Source organism: Phycodurus eques, chromosome 1 (assembly GCF_024500275.1).
Source record: "Phycodurus eques isolate BA_2022a chromosome 1, UOR_Pequ_1.1, whole genome shotgun sequence".
Lineage (NCBI taxonomy): Eukaryota > Metazoa > Chordata > Actinopteri > Syngnathiformes > Syngnathidae > Phycodurus > Phycodurus eques.
The window spans coordinates 31,375,866-31,397,319 of record NC_084525.1 but is presented as its reverse complement, the minus strand read 5'-3'; the positions used below and the strand labels follow the sequence as shown (position 1 = coordinate 31,397,319).

The following is a 21,454-nucleotide window of genomic DNA, read 5'->3' as shown; positions in this document are numbered from 1 at the left end:
CAGCCCCTCCCGAAGTCGCCACCTTGCGGGACTCGCGATGGAAGGGCTGTCTTCTGGTGTAAGTTTGTTGTACTCTTCAGCTGTTTCCCGTACCTTTCTGAGATGTCTTTTCCTGGCTTTTTCGAAGGGCTTATTCTGTTCCTTCCGCTGTTGGCTGTTGTGGCGTCTTTGAGTATGTTGTTTTCTGCTGCTGCCTGTGTGTGGGCCATTGGTTTGTGTTCCCTCGTTCCCGGTTGGATGATGGGTTTGTCTTACGCTTCTTACGGTAGTAATTGGCCACTCGGTCCCACTTCCTGATGGAGTCTTCAATCTTGGCTAATCTTGACAAAGGTAACTTCTCCTTCGATCCCAGCCACCAACATTCTCAGTGTTTTCACATACCATGTTGAACTTCTTTCAGCCTATACCAGACATGCATAACCGAGCTGCCTTCTTTCAGCTGTTCTTTGGCTCTCTCGATGTATGAGTCTTCATCATCGTCTTCATCATTGACCCACCTTTTGTAGACGATGTGCACTCTCATCCGAGCTGCTGGGGTCAGAGGTGATCAACTTCAACCGTGCTTTCTTTGCAGATTCTTGACAGGCATAGTCTTTTATTGAAGACCATGTTTCCCGTAGATTTTAACGTTCTCTCTGGCGGTTTTGGGTCGTACCATGGCCTTAAAGGCATTGGGTTCTTGAACATCTCTGCTTATCATAACCTGTGATGGAGATGAGGCATAGGTGGTCATTCCCAGCTGCGTGGACAATTGGGAGACTGATTGCATTGCCGTTCCTCCCATTTGTGCGGTCATCTGGGGATTCAGGGTGGCAGGTGGACCCGCTCCATCCGTCATCATCCAGGTTGTCACAACCTCTCAAGTCCATCTTGGCTTGGTCGTAACTTGCTTCACTGTACGCAATAAAGCATCATAAATGAAAGCAACAAATCCCTCTCTAAAATTATGTCATGTTAGTAATATGTACCAAAATATGATAAGATGGACTTGGTAAAAAGTTTGCTATATCTCCCTACTTAATCTCCGATGGTATCACTGTTTTTTTCTTCCAGTTTGTCATACCAGGCCTCCAGGATGGTGTGTTCCTTTAGACCAGCTTCCTTCCGTCACGGGTCTCAATGCATCCCAGCCGCACATTTTTTGCAATCTTCTTGGAGGCTTGCCAGACCCACACCACCTCTACTGGTTTTTTGGTTCCTCTGTGCATTGCTCCTCTTAACTCTTTCGTTTCTTGATCTACCACACGTGTCGGGACTGCCACAGAATTCCGCCTGGCTACTTGGTCTTCATGTTCTTCCTCCTCTGAACTTCGCCGTCCATCTTTTTCTTTAGTCCGGGGTTCCACTGCATTGTTACCCACTGTGCCTGCTGTTAATGGTCCTGCTTCATTCTGTAGTCCACTTACTGGAGTCATTTGTATAAATGGTTGCTTCCCTGTGTCCTTTCCACTTGGTGTAGAAATTGCTGGGCTTTGTGCACTGGTGCTTAAGCTGCAGCTCATTACAAAGGTGTTTCCTAGTACATCTACATCTGCGAATGTGACTGCAGATGGTGCGTTAGGTTGCGTGGGTGTTGGTGGTGGTGCTGGTGTCTCTGTTTATGCACGGCAGAGTTCCTTGGTTTCGGTGGAGGGGACGGAGTCTCAGGTTTAGCTTCTGTTACTCGTTGTTTGTGCTGTTCCCATGATATTACAATCACTAACTCTTTGCCCACTAGGGGATTACAGTCTGTAGCTACCTGTACTCGCATGACCCACACCATTGCTCTTTCCACTTCGCATCAACCAGCTCATATTCTGTCTTCGTTTCCTGTGCAAGTAACTTCACTATAGGATCATAGGCAATCACCGGACTTATCTTGTTTACATTGGGACCCATTGGCAATTTCAATCTGTCTATCCACCACTGAATCCATTCTCAGTTTCCTTCTTTTGTAGTTGGGACTGTAGGGTGAGTTATAACTGCTGTTAACCGAACCCTATCGCCCCATGTGGTAGTATCTGTTGACAGCTCCGCCCCTCTCTTTACCCCAGTGTCCAAGACATGCGGCCGCAAGTCCGATGAGACGACCACAAAGTCGATCATCAAACTGCGACCTAGGGTGTCCTTGTGCAAAGTGCACGTGTGGACACCCTTATGCTTGAACATGGTGTTCGTAATGGACAATCCGTGATGAGCACAGAAGTCCAATAACAGAACATCCTTCGGGTTCTGATTGGGGGGGGCCGTTCCTCCCAATCACACCCTTCCAGGTCTCACTGTCATTGCCCACGTGAGCTCCCCCTCCAAGGACTCCAAAAAGGGTGGGTACTCTGAACTGCTGTTTGGCGCATAGGCACAAACAACAGTCAGGACCCGTCCCCCCACCCGAAGGCGAAGGGAGGCTATCCTCTCGTCCACCGGTGTGAACCCCAACGTACAGGCGCCGAGCCGGGGAGCAATAAGTATACCCACACCTGCTCGGCGCCTCTCACCGTTGGCAACTCCAGAGTGGAAGAGAGTCCAACTCCTCTCGAGAGGACTGGTACCAGAGTCCAAGCTGTGCATGGAGGCGAGTCCGACTATATCTAGTCGGAACTTCTCGACCTCACACACCAGCTCGGGCTCCTTCCCTGCCAGAGAGGTGACATTCCACATCCCTAAAGACAGCTTCTGTAGCCGGGGATCAGCTCGCCAAGGTCCCCGCCTTCGGCCACCACCCAGCTCGCACTGCACCCGGCCCCTATGGCCCCTCCCACAGGGGGACCCATGTTACCCTTTCGGGCTGTGCCCGGCCGCGCTCCATGTGTGCAGGCCCGGCCACCAGGCGCTCGCCTTCGAGCCCCGGCTCCAGAGGGGGGCCCCGGTGACCCGCGTCCGGGCAAGGGAAACCTGAATCCATTTATTGTACTCGTTATAGGGTTTTTTGGAGCCGTGCTTTGTCTGGTCCCTCACCTAGGACCTGTTTGCCATGGGTAACCCTGCCAGGGGCATAAAGCCCCAGACAACTTAGCTCCTAGGATCATTGGGACACACAAACCCTTCCACCACGATTAGGTGACCGCTCAAGGAGGGTCAATTTGTTAAAATGAAACATAATATTTGTAGTCGACCTGGCAGGCGTCCTCAAAGAGCGGATGCTCTGTGGAATGATGGTCTTCACCCCAGGTCTGTAGAGGTGAAATCTTCAACGGGGTGGTAGTCGTTTGTCCGGACGGCTTCTCCGCCAACAATGCTGTTCCAAGACAGATGCCTCTTCCTTCTTATGTGCCGCTCTAGCGTTTTCTGCAATCGTCTAAACAAGGAAAAAACTTATGCTAAACCAGCAGAGCAGATAACTGGTCTGTATGTCAATAGGCATTTTACAGGAGAGGCACTGTCGCCCTTGTCCTTGATATAAAACTGTGAAAATCTTCTTTGTAGAACGACTATTTCAGTGCTGCGGCAAAAAAGTTATTTTCCAGGAAACACTATTCCTCAAAGAGAAATGTTTTAAATCAACTCCGGGTCGGCTGACACAAAATGTATCAGTGAGTAGAGTTTCACAGTCGTTTGGGAAAAAAAACTAAACTATAAACTCACCCTCAGGTTCTGTTGGGCTTTTCATGCTTTTGGTCAACAAATAAATAATGCCTTTTATTTGTCCCTAAACGCTTCCAGCCCCACATTGGGCGCCATGTGTCGGATCTCACTTACCCCAGGCTCCCCTGCACCTTAGGCACTGAGGGAATCCTGAGTCTCCGTTTTAAGGGTTAAAGCCCCCCGTTGTCCCTGCGTGTTACACAGTGGACCGTAAACGACGACGGGAACTTGCTTAAGCCAATGTCGAGAGAGATTCGCCTAGGTACGCACAGCCGCTTATGAAGCGTCGGCCCCTCTTGTGTTAGGCCGCACCTCAACAGAGTAACCATAGCAGATGTCAGGTGAAACCCTAACTGCACTTCTTTAAAGCTGCTCTCTCTAATGATCCTTTGCACCTAGGAAAATTAGACTGTCTTGATATGATAGTCAGGACCTATTATTATTTTAATTACAGCTGAAACAACCTTTCAAAAATAGGAGTAATATAATCATAGGATATGATGGTAATATGTTATTATGTCTGATAACACTGCGCTTATAATTCTTAACATAAAAGGAAGGGAAATGTTTTCAGAATCAGAAAAAGGCACTTCAATGAACAGAATTTAGCAAGGGCACAAGCTTCAAATAATTAATATGAAAATAATAAAATTCACAAAAAGGAACTTTATGTGAAACAGCTACTGACTTACAAATGAGATAAAATATTCCAAGCTGATCCTCTGAGATGAAAACCAAAACAGTCCAAAAACAGTTCAAGAAAAGCAGTTGGTTACATTCAAAGTCTCAACAGATAGTAAATGAAAACAGTCCAAAGTGTAAAAATCCAAAGCATGATAAAAATTCTAACTAATCGGGAGAAGCTTCATCGTGCAACAAGACAATGACTCAAAACATACTGCCAACACATCAAAGGACTTCATTAGGGGGAAAAAGTGGAAGGTCTTAGACTGGCCAAGTCAATCACCGGACCTTAACCCAATAGAGCATGCATTTTACCTCCTGAGGAGGAGACTAAAGGGAGAACACCACAGAAGCAAACAAGATATGAAAGAGGCTGCAGTAAAGGCCTGGAAAAGCATTTCTCATGAAGAATGCAACAGCCTGGTGAAGTCAATGGGTCGCAGGCTTGATGCAGTTACTGAGTTACTGCAAGTAAGGCTTACGCCTCCAAGTATTAAATGTTATTCACTTTAATTTAATCATCTCTGTTCCAATACTTTTGGTCACTTGAAAAGTGGGTGGCTTCAAACAAAAGATCCTCAGGCCTGAGTTGTTTAACACATCAAGATGTAAATACCATGAAATAAAAGCTGGAATTCTGAACCTTTGTCTCAAATTCATTTTTGATCTGAAACCCAAATGTCTTCAGTATACAACAAAAACAAAGGAATTGACCTTGCCGTGCCAATGCCTTTGGAGGGAACTGTACATATTATTTATTACATTATGCACTTTTTAAGCATATTGTGCCACCAAGTCAGATGCAATAATATTACATTATGCCACCACTCGACAGCAGCCTACCTTTTTCATAATAACCTGACCGATGCTAGCATTATCTTTTGTATATGTTGGTTATATGTTTTGTGTCCCTTTTTGATGTACCGTTGCTCCCTGTGGTTCTAGGATCTGGTCTGGGGATAAAGAGGGGTTGTACCACGGTCTCAGACGCAGTGTGTAAACCACTTGATGGATTCTTCTGTGTGGACCCTGTTGCGGATGGCTGTCTTGAAGCACGGAAACACACAGAGTGTCGACCAGGACAATACATCAGTCTAAAAGGTTAATTTCTTACTAGTTGCTTGTATCTGTCTGTAACTTCATGAAACTGAAATGTTATTGTTTCTTGTCAGGACTCTATAGATATACCATGCTCAACTAATCGTTCTCACGCTTTTTTTTTTAAAGGAGCTACCTATATTCAATGATATCTAATACATTTAATATACAGTGCATCTGTACAGTAATCACAGTACTTTTTCAACATTTTATTTTGCTACAGCCTCATTCTGAAATTGATTCAATTAATATTTCCCCTAAAGGTTCTACAAACAACTTCCCATAGGCTTGATGACAATGTGAAAACTTCATTAATAATTATTCAAAACTTCATTAATAATAATAATAAAAAAAAGTCACATGCACAGTGCGTCAGTATTCACAGCCTTTGCCATGAAGGTAAAAATTGAGCTCAGGTCCATTCTGTTTCAACTGATCATCCTTGAGCTGTTTCTACATTTATTATTATTATTTTTTTAAACCTGTCCGGTTCAGCTGCATGGCCTTGCAGAATGGTGGCTCTGTATGCCTTTGTGCTGGAACAGTTTTGCTGTGCAACAGGGGAGTTTGAAATACTCCCTCTGCTTATTTTTTAATTATTATTCTGATGTTCACTGAAAATGCAGCCGGACAGAAAAGGGTTTTAGGGGACAGACAAAGGACAAGGGGATTAGGGGTGAGAACCACAGCAGAACAATAATGAGACAGTCATTTGAACATAAGTAACATTACCACCCACCCATCAACAGGGCCCCAACGCAGCAGCCAGCAACCACCCAAAAACGGTTGTAGCCCGCCAAAGCGAGCCCATAAGCGCCCGACGGGCGAAGGCGCCAAGAGAGGGGAGAGGAAGGTCGCAAGTAAGAAAGTTCCCATAAGACATATAATTAGCTGTTGTAGTAGGAACTTTGTTCTTTTTGATAATATGCAAGCTTGTTGTTGTTTAGCATTATAAAGTTGGTTCCTAAGTAGGTCTGTCGCATGCATTGCATATTCCTTTGTGAGTTTGATTTTTATCTCGAATTCACTTTCTAATTTTTGTTCTTGTAGGAAGAATATGAAATGATTTTGCTTCTAATTACAGCTTTCCCTCTTTCCCAGAAGTAACGATGGGGATACAGTTGTGGAATCATTCATATCTAGAAAATCTTACCATTCCTTCCTTACAAATATATCGAACTCTGGATCTTTCAGTAGAGAAGTATTAATGCGCCAGGTTGGAGAAGGTATAACGTTTGGTTCAAGTTTGAGGCTGAGAAAGATTGGAGCATTATCGCTAATTATTATTGGATGCATTTTGGAAGTGCTGTTTTGAGCAATTGAGTTATTTTAGAGAAGGAGCGGTGAACTGAAGAAAATAAACTGTTTTCCTTTTTGTATGATTTTTTTTTTTTCTCCATATGTTGGCAAGTCCAAAATCATGGATATATTCATCTAATATTCGGGAAAACTGTGATTGTTTGGAATTTTAAAATTTGACTGGTCTTTTGTTGGATCAAGTACTATATTAAAGTCGCCACCTATAATAATTGTTGAATTAGCTGACAAATTGGTCAGATGTGAAAAAAGTGTGTGAATAAAAGTTGGATCATCAATATTAGGGGCGCATACATTAACTAATGTGTATAATTTGTTCAATATAGTTGAATGAACAATTATGTATCGGCCTTCTGGGTCAATTATCGTGCTATCTAGTGTAAACAGTAGTCTATTATGAATTAGTTTTGAGACTCTTTGTTGTCTGCTGTTATAGCTAGCTTAAAAGGACTGACTGAAATTCGGATAGGTAATTTTCTTCAGATTTTGACAAATGGGTTTGTTGTATGAAGAAGAGATCAGTTTTTAATTTTGTGATATAATCCATGATTTTAATTATCTTTGCCTGTGAACGAATACCATTTACATTCCATGGAACAAAAGTTATACTTGACACATTAATGATAAGTGTACAATTGTTATAAGTGAACAATCTATATGAGTGTATCATCTATACGTGTGTGGGAAAGGTAGATAACTCTCAGAAATATTATATGTCTCATGGGAACTTTCTTACTGTGTAGCTGGTAATATGAATTTGTGTTAGGAGGCATTATGTATTGAGGGATTGAACGTGTTGTGTATGAGTTCAGCATAGATAAAACATGGAAACGGAAGACAAGGCAATATATCACACGAGTTAAACATACAAGCACAGGTAACATAAGAATACATATGTGTACGGTGGGGGCAGGGAGGACAGAGTGAGCATTCAGTAAGCGGGGGGAGGGGGGGGGTGGATAAAGAAGGGAAGAAATATAAAAATATTCTGCAAATATTCACTCATTTTGAATTTGATGCCTGTGACACGTTCCAAAAATGCTGGGACAGGGGCATGTTTACCACTCTGTTACAACACTCAATAAACGTTTGGGAACTGAGGACACCAATTGTTGAAACTTTGTAGGCGGATTTTTTCCCCCATTCTTGCTTGATGTACAACCCCAATTCCAATGAAGTTGGGACGTTGTGTTAAACCTAAATAAAAACAGAATACAATGATTTGCAAATCATGTTCGACCTATAGTTAATCGAATACACTACAAAGACAAGATATTTAATGTTCAAACTGATAAACCCTATTGTTTTTAGCAAATAATCATTAACTTGGAATTTTATGGCTGCAACTCATTCCAAAAAAGCTGGGACAGGGTTATGTTTATCACTGTGTTACATCACCTTTTCTTTTAACAACATTCAATAAACGTTTGGGAAATGAGGACACTAATTGTGGACGCTTTGTAGGTGGAATTCTTTCCCATTCTTGCTTGATGTACAGCTTCAGCTGTTCAACAGTCCGGGGTCTCCGTTGTCGTATTTTACGCTTCATAATGCGCCACACATTTTCAATGGGACACAGGTCTGGACTGCAGCCAGGCCAGTCTAGTACCCGCACTCTTTTACTACAAAGTCACACTGTTGTAACACGTGCAGAATGTGGTTTGGCATTGTCTTGCTGAAATAAGCAGGGGCGTCAATGAAAAAGATGTTGCTTGGATAGCAGCATATGTTTCTCCAAAACCTGTATGTACCTTTCAACATTAATGGTGCCTTCACATATGTCTTAAGTTACCCATACCATCACAGATACTGGCTTTTGAACTTTGCGTCTATAACAGTCCGGATGGTTCTTTTCCTCTTTGGCCCGGAGGACACAACGTCCACAATTTCCAAAAACAATTTGAAATATGGACTCGTCGGACCACAGAACACTTTTCCACTTTGCATCAGTCCATCTTAGATGAGCTCGGGCCCAGAGAAGCCGGTGGCGTTTCTGGGTGTTGTTGATAAATGGCTTTTTGCTTTGCATAGTAGAGTTTCAAGTTGCACTTACGGATGTGGCGCCGAACTGTATTTACTGACATTGGTTTTCTGAAGTGTTCCTGAGCCCATGTGGTGATATCCTTTACACATTGATGTCGGTTTTTGATGCAGTGCCACCTGAGGGATCGAAGGTCATGGACATTCAATGTTGGTTTTCGGCCTTGCCGCTTACATGCAATGATTTCTCCAGACTCTCTGAACGTTTTGATATTATGGACCGTAGATGATGAAATCGCAAAATTTCTTGCAATTGTACGTTGAGGAACATTGCCCTTAAACTGTTCAACTATTTTCGTACGCACTTGATCACAAAGAGGTGAACCTCGCCCCATCTTTGCTTGTGAATGACTGAGCAATTTAGGGAAGCTCCTTTTATATGCAATCATGGCACCCACCCGTTCTCAATTAGCCTGTTCAGCCGTGAGATGTTCAAAACAGGTGTTTGATGAGCATTCCTCAACTTTCTCAGTCTTTTTTGCCACATTTCCCAGCTTTTTTGGAATGTGTTGCAGCCATAAAATTCCAAGTTAATGATTATTTGCTAAAAACAATCAAGTTTATCAGTTTGAACATTAAATATCTTGTCTTTGTAGTGTATTCAATTATATATGATATATGATATATATATATATGAACATGATTTGTAAATCATTGTATTCTGTTTTTAGTTATGTATAACACAACATCCCAACTTTATTGGAATTGGGGTTGTACAACTCAACAGTCCAGGGTCCCAATTGTCGTATTTTGGTCGTCATTATGTGGTACACATTTTCAATGGGAGACAGGTTGGGACTGCTTGCAGGCCAGTCTACCACTCGCACTCTTTTACTATGAAGCCATGCTGTTGTTACACGTGCAAAATGTGGCTTGGCATTGTCTTGCTGAAATAATAAGAGACGTCCCTGAAAAAGTAATTGCTTGAATGACAGCATATGTTGCTCCAAAACCTGTATGTACCTTTTAGCATGAATGGTGCATTCACAGTTGTCCAAGTTACCCATGCCATGGGCACTAACACAGCCCCATACCCTCACAAATGCTGGATTTTGAACTTTGCACTGATAACAATCCAGATGCTCCTTTTATACCCAATCATGACACTTACTTGTTTCCAATTAACATGTTCACCTCTGGAATGTTCCAGACTGGTGTTTTTGTTTGCGTGTTGCATTTATCGAATTCAAACTGAGTGGATTTTGCAAAAAAACAACAACCAAAAAACAAATAAAACCCATCCATTTTCTGAGCCGCTTATCCAGCTCTCCTGCGGCAAGGGCCGCAGGAGTGCTGGAGCCCATCCCAGCTATCAACAGGCAGGAGGCGGGGTTACACCCTGAACTGGTTGCCAGCCAATCGCAGGGCACAAATAAACAAACAACCATTCACATTCACAACTACGGGCAATCTAGAGTATTCAATTAACCTACCATGCATGTCTTTTGGGATGTGGGAGGAAACGGGAGTGGCCGGAGAAAACTCACGGAGGCACGAGGAGAACACGCAAACTCCACACAGGCGGAGTGGCCGAGCGGACTCAGGAGCATTTATTAGCCTTGGACAGCTTAAGCTGGAAAAACCTACAATAATACATTTGCTGTCAAATGCTAAAATTGATAACTACCTCAATTCTATAGTCAGCTCGGTGTGTCCAAACTGGTACTAATTTGTGTTTGGAATAGAAAGAATTTTCTAGTTGAGGCTAAATGTTGTATTCAACATAATGTTTACATGAAGCATTGAATGAGTTACTACAAATGACTGTTCATTAATTATTCCATACAAATCTGAGTGTTTTAACTGGCACACAGTTGTTAACTTGCATGAAAATATTAAAGCAATGTTCCGCACCTCCATTGCTGAGGCGCCTGACTGGAGCTGTGGCCGTAAGGTGGTCGGTACCTGTCGTGGCGGCAATCCCCGAACCCGTTGGTGGACACCAACGGTGAGGGATGCCGTCAAGCTGAAGGAGGAGTCCTATCGGGCCTTTTTGGCCTGTGGGATTCCTGAGGCAGCTGATGGGTACCGGCTGGCCAAGCGGAATGCAGCTTTGGTGGTCGTTGAAGCAAAAACTCTGGTATGGGAGGAGTTCGGTGAGGCCATGGAGAAAGACCTCCGGACAGCTTCGAGGAAATTCTGGTCCACCATCTGGTGTCTCAGGAGGGGGAAGCAGTGCACCATCAACACTGTGTATAGTGGGGATGGGGTGCTGCTGACCTCGACTTGGGACGTTGTGAGTCGGTGGGGAGAATACTTAGAAGACCTTCTCATTCCACCGACACGGCAAAGCTGCATAGACAAAGTGTTGAGCAAAGGCTGTGAATACTTAAGTACATATGATTTTGTAATTTTTTTGTTTTTAATACATTGGCTAAAAAAAAAAAAAAAAAAACTGAAGTTGTCACTGTTGAGTGTGTGTAGAAAAACTGTAAAAACTAGGCCCATCCTCGGTGGGAGGCATTATTTCAGTCTGTAAATTATTAGCTCGTGGGTTTGAGGTTTATTCAGACCCATACTGACAATGTACCCCTGAGTTGCCAAACTCCATAAAGGGTGTTATGTCTGGCCTCTGTGGCTAGTATCTTATCTTCTCAATTACTGTAGAAAATGGAATTGTCCCTTACAGAGACCAATGAAAGTCTGCTCTCTTTGTTAATTCAATGGCTGTATTTTTATTATTCTCGGGGACTTTAACAAAGCTAAACTCAACCACGAACTCCCTAAATACATGCAGCACATTGACTGTCCCACCAGGGAAAATAACATTTTGGACCACTGCTATACTACGCTAAAAAACGCATACCGTGCTATACCTCGTGCAGCCCTGGGCTCGTCTGATCACTGCTTAATTCACTTAATACCAACATATAGACAAGAACTTGCGCGAAGCCTATGGTGAAAACAGTCAAAACATGGACCAATGAAGCAAAGATGGAACTTCAAAGCTGTTTAGACTGCACAGACTGGAGTGTCTTTGAAAATTCAGCTTGCAGCCTGGATGAATATACGGACACTGTCACATCCTATATCAGTTTCTGTGAAGCGGTATGTGTACCAACAAACTCATTTCACACATTCAACAACAGCAAGCCATGGTTCACTGCCAAATTTAAGCAGCTTCGCCAAGCCATGGAGGACGCATATCAGAGCGGGGTCAGGGCCCTGTATAATCGCGCTAGAAACCAGCTGACTAAAGAAATTAACAAGTTGGAAAAACAGTTTAGCGCTAACGACTCTAAATAAGTCTGGCATGCATTCCAATCGCTGATAAATTACAAGTGACGATCCCCCCAAGGTGAGAACAATAGCACACTAGCCAACGACTTGAACACCTACTACTGCAGATTTGAAAAGGACACTTTCACACCCCACACCCACCCAGCCGCACCCCGACCACTATCACACCACCGACTTCTCCGTTAACCATCCGCGAACAGGATTTGAGACGCATCTTCAAACAACAAAAGATTAACAAAGCGGCAGGCCCAAGACCATGTGTCCCCATCCTGCCTCAAAGTCTGCGCGGACCAGCTCGCTCCAGTCTTCATACAGATATTCAATAGATCTCTGGAACTGTGTGAAGTACCATTCAGTTTCAAACGCTCCACCATCATTCCAGTACCCAAGAAACCTACAATCACGGGTCTAAATGACTACAAGCCTGTCGCCTTGACATCTGTGGTCATGAAGTCCTTTGAACGTCTCGTGCTGGACCACCTCAAGAGCGTCACAGGTCCCCTGCTTGACCCCCTGCAGTTTGCCTACCGAGCGAACACGTCTGCAGATGATGCAGTCAACATGGGACTGCACTTCATCCTAGAACACCTCGACAGTGCAGGGACCTACGCAAGGATCCTGTTCGTGGACTTCAGCTCAGCGTTCAACACCATCATCCCTGAACTCCTTTCTTCCAAGCTTCTCCAGCTCAGCGTCTCACCTGCCATCTGCCAGTGGATTTACAGCTTCCTGACGGCCAAGGTTGTGTCCTCTCTCCGCTGCTCTTCTCTCTCTACACGAACGACTGCACCTCAACGCACCCGGCTGTCAAACTCCCGAAGTTTCTAGATGACACCACTGTCATCGGCCTCATCAAGGACTGTGACCAGTCTGCATATTGACAGGAAGTGGAGCGGCTGGAGCTGTGGTGCGGCCGACACAACCTGGAGCTGAGCACGCTCAAGACTGTAGAGATGATCGTGGACTTCAGGAGGCATCCTTTGCCACAGCTGCCTTGTGTCAACTGTCGAGACCTTCAGGTTCCTGGGAATTACAGTCTCTCAGGACCTGAAGTGGGCGACCAACATCAACTCCGTCCTCAAAAAGGCCCAGCAGAGGATGTACTTCCTGCGGCTTCTGAGAAAGCACGGCCTGCCACCGGAGCTGCTGAGCCAGTTCTACACAGCGGTCATCGAATCAGTCCTGTGTTCTTCCATCACAGTCTGGTTTGGTGCTGCTACAAAAAAGGACAAACTCTGACTGCAACTGACAATCAAAACCGCTGAAGGGATTGTCGGTACCCCCCTACACACCCTTGAGGACTTGCACGCTGCCAAAACTAAGACAAGAGCGTGAAAAATCCTCTCGGACCCTCCACATTCCGGTCAGCTCCTTCCCTCAGGTAGGCGCTACCGATCAATGCAAACTAGAACTAGCAGACATTCCAACAGCTTCTTCCCTCTTGCAATCAACTTCTTAAACACCTAACCTACAATTCCATTAACCTACAATTCCATTACAACATCACATTTCTGTGGGGCCAATTATACATTACCCGTACACTCACTGTAGTAGTCTCGCCACGCTGCACTATTTGCATATCTGTTGTTGACAAATACTGGCCACTCATGCCAGAGTAGCATCTGTTCCATTTGCACACTGATTGAGGAGTATCTGCAACATTTGTACAATCAACATTGTCCCAGATTATCGCACTACTTGCTTGAAGTCTCGGCACCCTTTGCACAATTGTCATTGCACCGGACTTTTGCATTATTAGTCTTTCGAACTGCTCTAAGTGCTAGAGGACTCTGCATCTTTTTGCACAATTGTCAAAAAAAAGAAAAAACTAATTTACTGGCATTACCAGATAACTAGCAACCCTTTATTGCTCAGTGACTGTTTTTTGTCAATGTCTTTATGTCTCAAAAGTGTTCTCTGTCAATTGACTACCGGAGACAAATTCATTGTGTTTTTTGGACATACTTGGCCACTCATGCCAGAGTAGCATCTGCTCCATTTGCACACTGATTGAGGAGTATCTGCAACATTTGCACAACCAACATTGTCCCAGATTATCACACTACTCGTCACTTTAAACCGCATACACTCCCTTTGTCTCGGCGCCCTTTGCACAATGGTCATTGCACCGGACTATTGCAATATTAGTCATTCGAACTGCTCTAAGTGGTAGAGGACTCTTTTTGCACAATTGTCAAAAAAATTTTTTTACCGGCATTACCAGATTACTAGCAACCCTTTACTGCTCAGTGACTGTTTTTTTTTTTGTCAATGTCTTTATATCTCGAAAGTGTTCTCTGTCAATTGACTGTCTGTTGTCATACTAGAGCGGCTCCAACTACCGGAGACAAATTCCTTGTGTTTTTTGGACATACTTGGCAAATAAAGATCATTCTGATTCTGATAAAGACGATTCTGATTCACAAACTATCAACAAAATATATTTTTAGTCTCTTTTCATTTGAAGCAGATACCTGAATGTGTTCTTCCCCCCAAAAATGTATTCTGGATGTTATAGGGAGCTAATGTGTTGACTCTGTTGTTGTCACGTTTGGGGTTTGTTCGAAGGCGAGGAAGGCAAGGCAAGAACATGGAGGACTGAAGTGCAGTGAAGCAACGCAGGAGTATATAAAGAAATTATATTTAATTCCAAAAACAAAGGAAAACAAGGATCATGAAAAAGTCTAAATTCTAAATTAACAGAGTCCAAAATCTAATCAAAGAAACACTTGAGTAAACCCAAAACAAGAAATGACTGATGAAATAACTGAACGACTATGACATGGCACAGACAGAGACAATGACACCTGACAATGACATACTGCAAAGACGTGACAACGACAATGAACCGACAAGAACTGAAAGAAACCAGTGAACTAAATACAAACAGATTGACGAGACAACGAGGAACACCTGGACAAGACGAGTGGCTGGAGAGAGCTGATTGGTCGACAAGGTAGACGAGAACAGGTGGACACAACAACCAAATGAGCACATGACAAACATGGAACAGTAGGAGAAAAATGCTGTTGTCGTTCTAGTCAGAACTCAAGCAAGAATTCTCTACCAGTCTTTAGAGACTATATCGATTAAAAAGAACATCCTGCACAAGCTTGGCCAGAGGCAGTGGCATTCCAGGGTTTTTGAGTCTGCTAATTAGAGATTGCTTCACAGAGACAGTTTTATAGTCTGTTGAGGTACCTGCCATCGCAAATCCAACAAAGGATGCGAGCCACCCCTACCTCTTACCAGGACAGGTAGTTTTTCCTGAGAATAAGCTTGATTTTAACAGCGTAATCTACATTTACAGGAACACCGTTTAATGACACTGTATGTTCAGAGTGCGTTGGTGAAACCTTTTCAAATGGAAAATATACAGCTTGTCAGCCACACACAAAGTGAGTGAAGCTTCACGTCAAATTCCTGATTTGTTCTAGCATTGATTTCACTGTCTTTGTTTTTTCTAAAATATATCTGTCATTCCAGATGTGAATCCAAAAGTCTTCTGATAAAACCAGGAACTGCGTCAACTGATGCTGAATGTGGAGAAAAACATTTTCATATGTGCTTTGTCAGCGTCATTTTAATTTGTGTTTTAGTTCCCATTTTGTTTTTGTTTTTTACAAGAAAGGGGGAAAAAAACAAAGCTTTGCAAAGAGCGAGACAGTCGAGAGGAACCTGCAGTTGCTTCACGCCTCTCACTGTCTCTGAAGAACAAACGCACAGTTAAACTAAAATGGGAGGGAGATGAGAAAAGAAGAAAAGAAAGAGAAAAGAACACAGACCTATTCACACAGTTATCTTGTCCTTGAGAGAAAAGGGAGGCCGGTAGAGTCACTGGGAAGGGAGGAAAGAAACAATTAAGCTCATTGATAATTAGTCACACAAAAACGAACTATTGAAGTAAACTATGGGATAATAAAAAGAATATGCCATGCGCTGCCCTGCAGTACTGCTGTTGGAGCCTGGGTGGCGCTTTGTGCCCTATCGCTCTCTCTCCCCCCTCTCTTTCCAGCACCTTCCTAAGCCGCGCACCTGTCACCAATCAGCGTTCGTCACCACCTGCATATAAGCCTGCCTGATTGCCAAAGTATTGCAGGTTCTCCAAGCGGTACCACGGGTCACCTGCCTCACATAAGCTACACGATCCCTCGTCTCCTTTTATGACCCGTATCTCTACTTATCCTCAGTGTTTTCCCCGTGCTCCTGGTCTATGTAATTCTTGCCACCCCACCGCCAAGCCAGCCCTCTGTCCTCGCCACTGCCTGCCGCGCATCCCTTCCTCCACTGTCCGCCAACGCACCTCAAGGACAACTTCCATTACTTTCTCTAATAAACTGTTCATCATAACCTATCCGCCTCCGTCTGCTCTTGGGTCCAGCTCCTCTCCATTTGTGACAATACTTTGGCCATCATGGACCCAGCAACCCCGGAGGCGCTTAAGAATGCACTAACCCTCCAAGGCGCCCACATAGGACGTCAGGACAAGCCGTTACAAGAAATCAAAGAAACTCTACACTCCGTTTTGCAACAGGTCTCCCTCCTTTCTTCAAAGATGCAATCCTCTCAACTCCCAGTAAGTACCCATTCTGAGCCCGCACCCTCCAAGCTACACCGCTTCCCTTACAAAGAACCTCATGTGCCACCACCCGAACCCTTCTCCGGGGACTTCTTTGGCACTTGTAGCCAATTTCTTCTCAACTGCACCCTAGTTTTCAACCTTCAACCTTACAGTTATCCCACTGAACAATCCAAGGTAGCACATGTCACTGACCTCCTCCACGGCAAAGCACCTAAATGGCACAACTCTTCCCCGGTACTCCAGTCATTTGATTCCTTTTCCTCTGAACTCTTAAAGTATTTGATCACCCCGTTCAGGGGAGAGAAGCCACCAGTCGCCTCCTCACGCTCACTCAAGGTGCTCACTCAGTCTGTAGCAGAGTACTCTATTGAGTTCCGTATACTTGCAGGTGGGATGACGCTGCGCTTAGGGGGATTTTTTTCGAATGGCCTTTCAGAACAACTCAAGGATGAGCTCACGGTCCGGGACGAGCCCTCATCGCTCTCTCTCTCTCTCTCTCTCTCTCTCAAAGAGCTCATCGCCCTTTCCATCCGTCTGGATAACAGACTGCGAGAGAGGGCGGTCCGCTCGCGTGAAGTCCCTTCCACTCCGAGCACCACGCAGTCAGCTTCTCACCCGCTTCCTGCACCATCTACTGCCTTTTCATCACTCCCTGTTGCACCCGATGAGCCCATGCAAATTGGAAAAACACGTTTAGATCCCCAGGAGCGTCAGTATTGTGTCATCCAGCAGCTGTGCATCTATTGCGGTCCATCAGGTTATTTCATTTCCTCTTGCCCCCTAGGACCAAAAGACCAGGCTCACCGCGATCCGAGAACGTCGTGGTGAGCCAAACCTCCATTTTCTCTAGCTCTTCCTTCCGCATGACCTAGTTTCTGCTCATAACACCCCCATTACAGCCCTGATAGATTCCGGTGCCGATGACAATTTCATTCATGAAGCTCCAAATCCCTCTCCAACCACTTCCGTCCCCGAAAAAAGTGTAAGTCAAAGGTCAGTGAGAATAAGAGGCGCGTGCGAGCGTGGGGATGAGTGAGTAGAGATGGAAAGATGGAGAAGGTAGGAGCGATGCAGTCTTGGCATTCCCTTGGGAGACAGGGTCAGACATGTTGGTGTATGCTGTACATTTGCAGACAGCAATAATAGAAAGGAGGAGCATGGCGTCGAGGAGAGCAACAACCTCGTCATGGTGAAGAATAGGTTTACCGTCAGATTTCAAAAAGATGTGATGGCGCCAGAGGGCGCCTGTTAGATATATTGTAGAAGTTATCATTTATTTGCTTAGCTTGCATTAGTATTATGGACAATGTTTAGAAAGAAAGATGTCTCGCCTTCAAGAAGATGACTCAGCAGGAATCATCTGAGAGAAGGACGTGGCCGGGACGTGGCAGGTGCCATGTTTTCACCTTGAAACCCTACCCTTAGTGTGTTGTGTCTTGTAGCTTAGTACGTTATGTCTTGTAAACTTAGAAACCTCCCTATTTTCAAATAAATGCAGGAGCGACGGGAGAGATTGTTTAGAGCGTGTTGAGAGGCTGTAATCTGAACAATCTCCCATGCGCCCTCCTCATGAGTAAAATGACCAACGTCTTCATTCCTTTTGTGTTTATTCATTAGAATGTTTGGTGAGATAAATCCAACAGCGCCCAAGTCATGAACCACTTGAAAGGCATAACGAGAGTCATTGTAGATTGTGACAGATGTACAGTACCTTCTGCTAGGCAGCAGGGCTCTGTGAGCGCTATCAACTCAGCCGCTCCCGCCGAGTAATGAGAAGGGGGCAGTGAGGAAGTCACAACATGGAAGTCAACAACAACAGCACTGTGTTGTTGCGGAGCCAACACGCAGCAGACAGGTGAGAGGAGTGTTTCTCGTGTACGATAGAATTCACACAGCCCCTAACGTCTCTAAGGCCCCATGCCAAGTTACATCATCCCCGGCCGACTGTAGATTCGTTCAAGCAATTCCAAACTGCTACACCTTAGGTCCCAGACCAAAAATCTACGTGGGGAATAGATCCTCTGACAAGTAATAAATCTCCATTTCAGGTAATTCGATATTCCCATCTGCATTAGTCATGGTTGTTGTTAATGGTTATCTTTGTTATCCCTCGTCTTTTGTAGTCATAACAAAACAACAAAAAAAGCAAAAGAACAAACGACAGCGTTGATAGATCAAGATATAATGGTAATTCAACTTGGACTGGTTTTTTAGAGGGGGATGGGAGGACCTCTTTCTAATTCAAAGGGATCTATCTATTATGCTTCATAGTTGCATACCTTAACTCCATAAGTGTGTAAATGAATATCTGGTGATAACTCCCCCAAGCGAAGCAATGTTATCTGTGCTAAGTGTGTCTTCATTGCAGAAAAATAAAAAGAAACAGCAATGCAGTGTTTGTGTGTGTTTGTATATCACCAGTTAAGCAACGCGCTGTCTTTGCGGCCGCCAGGAGTCAGCCAGAGGCCGGACGAACTGGTCCCCCACCATCGATTGCCACTAAGAGTGCAAAAGCAAAAGTCCCTTCTTTCCACAATTGAAGCATCTTCTACCCCACTCTGCGTCCCCTCCCTTGTCCAGTATCTGGCATCAACCTCAGCAAATCTGGTTCAGCGATGCTTGATGTCCATGAGGCTGTCATTGTAAGCATTTCGCAAGGCCAGGCGGTGCGGGAGGCAGGCGGTTGCGCTTGTGAGTTGTGGCAGCAGGAAAGGAGTGGACCGCAGAAGCGTTGTGTGTGCAGGGCTGTGCTGTGGGTTGTTGGTACAGACAATTGTGCCTTGACACAAGTCGGTCTCGGAGATCTGCAGAAGATTCCTTCGACTTCATTGCTTGGTTTCCGCTCTCTCTCATATGCACTGTCAACTATGAGACCTTTTATAGACAGGTGTGTGCTATTCCAAATGATTTTCAATCAACTGAATTTACCACAGGTGGACTCCATTCTAGTTGTAGAAGCATCTCAAGGATGATCAATGGAAATCAGTTGCACCTGATCTTAAGTTGGAGTGTCATAGCAAAGGATGTGAATACTTATATACCTAATATGTTTGAATGTTTACATTTTTTATAAATCTACACCTTCTCCTTGGCCCAGTTGAAATGCTTCCTATGTTGGGTCAGGCTCAGAAGCGGCTTGACCCGAGGAACCTGACAGTTGTAGCCCATCTCCCTGAAGTGTCTGAATGTGGTGGTTTTTTAAACTGGGACTCCCGTCTTATTCCACTCTCTCTGGATTCTCTGTCTGTTTGATAATCCGCTGCAGCCCACGGTCATCTCTTTTGCTGGTGCATCTTCTCCTGCCACATTTTGTCCTTCCATTGATATGCTTGGACACAGCACTCTGTGAACAGCCAGCCTTCTTAGCTATGAACTTTTGTGGCTTACGTGCCGCAGCTGCCGAGGAGCCGGAACGGGAGCCTGCCGCAGCTGCCGGAACGGGAGCCTGCCGCAGCTGCCGGAACGGGAGCCGGAACGGGAGCCTGCCGCAGCTGCCGAGGAGCCGGAACGGGAGCCTGCCGCAGCTGCCGAGGAGCCGGAACGGGAGCCTGCCGCAGCTGCAGAGGAGCCGGAACGGGAGCCTGCCGCAGCTGCCGAGGAGCCGGAACGGGAGCCTGCAGTCGCTTCCTCAGCCTGCCGCCATTGAGGTTTGGGAGTAGAGGGTACGGGAGCGGCAGAGTGCACAAGGTCTCGGGAAGGTGAACTAGGAAAAATGGCTGGTACTGAACATGGTGGCAGGTTTGACTAGACGTGACTTAATTGGAGCCGTGGAACAACGTGTGGGAACAGGTGAAAAATTAAGTGACAAAAAATTTTAAACGAGGGGGCAAAATTTGACCTTTACTTGGGCGCCTCCGTTGGCCACCACGCGGCGGTCCCGGGTAGATGGCCAAACGGGTGCCCAAGAAAAGGTCCGAGGGAAAGGATTTGGACTCGCTTGGCTTGGAAACGGGGAGACGTGACAAAAATTGACGAGGACGGGATAAACGAGGGAAGGAACCAGAAAAATCTAAATCTGTGTCACAGTCAGAATCAAACAGGAGGTTAACTAAATCAGGGCCATCTTCACTATCAGAAAAATCAGAATCTAAAGAAACGTAGATGAAAAATAGTAGGGCATGGTGAATAACTAGGACAAGTGGGGGGACCCGATGAAAGGACAGAAAAGACTGAACGATAGGGCTTACTGGAGGAGGGTAGGTATGGATGGCAGGCTGAGGACGGTGAGAGGTAGTTTGGTGGTGTACAGGGTGACGCCATGTTCTTCCCGTTGGGTCCTGTTCTGTTCATTCTGTCACGTACGTGGTTAGGGCGAAGGAGAGGAACGCAAGGCAAGAACATGGTGGACCCAGGGAGGCAAGGCAGGAGTGCGGGAGTCCTCAAAATAATAATATTTTAATAAAATAATATTTAATCTTCAAAAAAGGAAAACAAGGATATTGGATAAAGCAAAACTGAACGAAGTCCCACAACAGATAACAACCAAACCAAAGTAACAAAGAAACACTTGAATATCTAAAACTGGAAACAAACTATGACCTGTGAGTAAGACGTGGAATAGATAGGGAAAATGACACCTGACAATGACATACCGCAATGATAAAGACAACTGACGGCTATGACACGGCAAAGACATGTGACAACGACAATGAACCGACAAGAACTGAAAGAAACCAGGGAACTAAATACAAACAGATTGACGAGACAACGAGGAACACCTGGACAAGACACCAGTGGCTGGAGAGAGCTGATTGGTCGACACAAAGTAGACGAGAACAGGTGGACACAACAACCTAATGAGCACACGACAAACATAAAACACAGGAAAACATGGAACAAAACTAAACACAAACCAAAACACAGACCATGAAAAGTTCCTGCTATACTTTCTGGGAGGATGGTAGTCTACACAGACAGACAGTTTTCTGATCG

The 21,454-nt window shown here is 44.8% G+C and overlaps 2 protein-coding genes across 6 annotated transcripts in view; both read left to right on the top strand.

The window, feature by feature from the left end:
• LOC133408539 (tumor necrosis factor receptor superfamily member 14-like) overlaps positions 1 to 21,443 on the top strand; it is a 59,246-nt gene extending 37,803 nt beyond the window's left edge. For 3 of the 5 annotated variants that reach the window (XM_061687569.1, XM_061687560.1, XM_061687551.1), the window contains 4 exons: positions 5,191 to 5,346; positions 6,093 to 6,203; positions 15,251 to 15,338; positions 15,427 to 18,104. In XM_061687569.1, the coding sequence (XP_061543553.1) occupies positions 5,191 to 5,346; positions 6,093 to 6,203; positions 15,251 to 15,338; positions 15,427 to 15,670 (599 nt within the window). In that variant the 3' untranslated portion in view covers positions 15,671 to 18,104. Of the gene's footprint in view, positions 1 to 5,190; positions 5,347 to 6,092; positions 6,204 to 6,444; positions 6,716 to 15,250; positions 15,339 to 15,426; positions 18,105 to 19,918 lie in introns of those variants that run through there. The other 2 variants (XM_061687589.1, XM_061687579.1) reach the window with 2 other exon arrangements.
• prkcz (protein kinase C, zeta) overlaps positions 20,115 to 21,454 on the top strand; it is a 121,443-nt gene continuing 120,103 nt past the window's right edge. The window contains exon 1 of the mRNA XM_061687511.1: positions 20,115 to 20,184. The gene's annotated coding sequence lies outside the window, so the exon portion shown is untranslated. The remainder of the gene's footprint in view (positions 20,185 to 21,454) is intronic.